This window comes from Galeopterus variegatus, unplaced genomic scaffold (assembly GCF_000696425.1).
Source record: "Galeopterus variegatus unplaced genomic scaffold, G_variegatus-3.0.2 Scaffold353, whole genome shotgun sequence".
Taxonomy (NCBI): domain Eukaryota; kingdom Metazoa; phylum Chordata; class Mammalia; order Dermoptera; family Cynocephalidae; genus Galeopterus; species Galeopterus variegatus.
The window spans coordinates 695,519-697,809 of record NW_007726464.1 but is presented as its reverse complement, the minus strand read 5'-3'; the positions used below and the strand labels follow the sequence as shown (position 1 = coordinate 697,809).

At 58.5% G+C, this 2,291-nt stretch overlaps 1 protein-coding gene across 1 annotated transcript in view; it reads right to left on the bottom strand.

The window, feature by feature from the left end:
• Positions 1–12: 12 nt before the first annotated feature.
• GPR157 (G protein-coupled receptor 157) overlaps positions 13–2,291 on the bottom strand; it is a 79,900-nt gene continuing 77,621 nt past the window's right edge. The window contains 3 exon segments of the mRNA XM_008567878.1: positions 13–345; positions 347–523; positions 890–1,084. Coding sequence (XP_008566100.1) covers positions 301–345; positions 347–523; positions 890–1,084 — 417 coding nt within the window. The 3' untranslated portion in view covers positions 13–300.

The window sequence follows — 2,291 nt, the reverse complement described above, 5'->3', positions numbered from 1 at the left end:
AAACCGGACTAGAGGCACCCTGGTGGTGATCACGTACCAGTGGTTTCCCTGAATGTCATCAATGCTCTCATGCAGAGGAAGCCCCCAAATGTGCCAGGATATGGGTGTGAGTGGAACGTGCTGCCTGAGGGTCTAGGAGGTAGAAGCTGAGTCGGCAGCTGTTCCCCCACTGGGGTCAAGAGCTTTGACAGCAGGAACTCTGGTGCAGCAGACATCCCCTCCCACTCCCCGCAGGGGGACTCATAGAACCACCTGTCCCAGGAAGGCTGCACCTGGCAGGGAGCTAGGAAGGGCAAAAGCTCAGGTGCTGGGAAGTTGCTCTGGGGTCCACTGGGATTCTCCTGTCCTGAGATTCTCCCATCTTGGAGGGTGCAGGAGCCTCGGGAGGGCCGGCCGGCCTCTGGGCGGGAGGCTGGGAGGAGCAGCAGCAACAACAGAGACTGAAGAGCCGAGCCCGCACGGCGTGGGTGCAGAGCACGAACATGATGCAGTTGGCACCTCCCTGAAACGTGTTCCCGATGCCCTGCAGGGAGGAAAGAGGAGGTATGAGGGCTGGGGCTGGAGTTGGTCCGAAAAACACAAACGTGAGTTGGCTGGGGACCGTGGCCCACCCCCAGGCTGGTCTGGGATGACCTTTGGCAGAGCTCTGGGAAGGCCTGAACTGGCAGGCCTGGCACAGACCTGTCTGCAGGTCTTCTGGGTTGGGAAGGACTCAGGATCAGTCAACTCTGCTGGGGTTACTCCTAAGGCCACTGGATTGCCCCCAGCCACACTAATCTCTCTTCAAGGCTGAGCTCCCTGCAGCCCCATCCTGGCTGACAAATTGGAATGCACCTGCTCTGCTAGGGGAAGGGATCTGTCCACGTGGGGCAGGGGGAGGCAGACCTACGTGCAGAACAACCAGCACCGGTGTCTGCACTGCTGGGGAGCCACAGAGGGTCAGGATGAACCGCACGGTGCTCCAGATCCGGAGACAGATGAAGATGAGCGGGATGAGGACCAGCTTCTTGTCGGCCACAGAGGAGCGGCGCTGCAACTGGTGCACCTCGGAGAGGATGGGCCGGTACTCCGAGAGCGCTGCGTGCTGTGCAGGGGACAGCGAAAGTGGCATGGCCGCACAGGCACCCTCCCGCCATCTGCCCATGGCTGCCTATGTCTTCCCAGGGACTTAAAATTTGCTGGGGAAAGTAGTGGGGACAGCCCGTGCTTCTCCACCCATGTGCTGAAGAGCCCCGGATTCTTCTCCCGAAGTCCCACACAGATCACTGCCTACTCCACATCTCCATGTGAACGTCTCAAAGACGTCCTGAAGGCCTCGTGTCCAAGACGGAACGCCTGATCTTGACCCCCAGGCCCACACACAGGTCTCCACCTCAGCTCATGGAAACTCCATCCTTCCAGTTGCCCAGGCCAAAAAGTTGGAAGTTGTCCCTGACTCCTCCCTTTCCCACAGCCCACGTCCGTCACCCAGAACCAGCAGGAACTCCCAGGGGGTGCGGTGCGGAGCGGGGCACCACCTCAGGCTGCTGGTCGGAGCCCGTTCAGAGCAAAGCTTGCTCCCAGCGCACTTGTTTTTAGTCCCTTCCCAGCTAGAGGCAGGGAACAGCTGGTACCTGCTCGCCTCCCTGCCCACTCCTGTTCCTTCTTTCTGGAAACAACCGCCAAGTTGTAGGAGGGCTCCTTGTCACATGCAGGGGCCAGCCTTGCAGGCACGGCCCCCAGACTTCCTGCCCTGCTACAGGGAGGGCGAGAGGAAGAAATTCACACACAAAGGGGCATCTCCAGAGGGCAGTCCTGGGCAGAGCCTGGTGGAGCTCCTGGGAGCCTTCATTAGGGAGGGGAAACCTTCCCGGGGCAGTGAAGAAGAGGAAAGAAGGGCACTCCAGGCCCAGGCAGGAGACCAACTAAATGGCAGTAAAAGGACAAAAGAGGGTGTCAGATCAACGGTTAAGTCCTGCGGCCAACTCCAGCAAGGACTCCAGCTGACCGAGAAGAGAGCTGCAGGACGGGGTGAGAATCAGTTAAATTTCCAGATAAAAAGGAAAAAGCAACCAGAAATCTTGATACACAAGACACAGATGGGAGTATGGGGTGGGGATTAGGTGTCCCAACAGTCACAGATAGCTGTAAGGAGCACCCTAACTCAGAAATGCCGCTCAGCCAATCATGTACCCTAACAGACGGGGACATACCCTCCTACCCTCCAGCCTTGAAAACTCAGACAGCAAAAAGAAACACACGGAATCCCACCAGCAACCCTGCAGCAGGGGAGTCCATCTTCAGAGCATTTC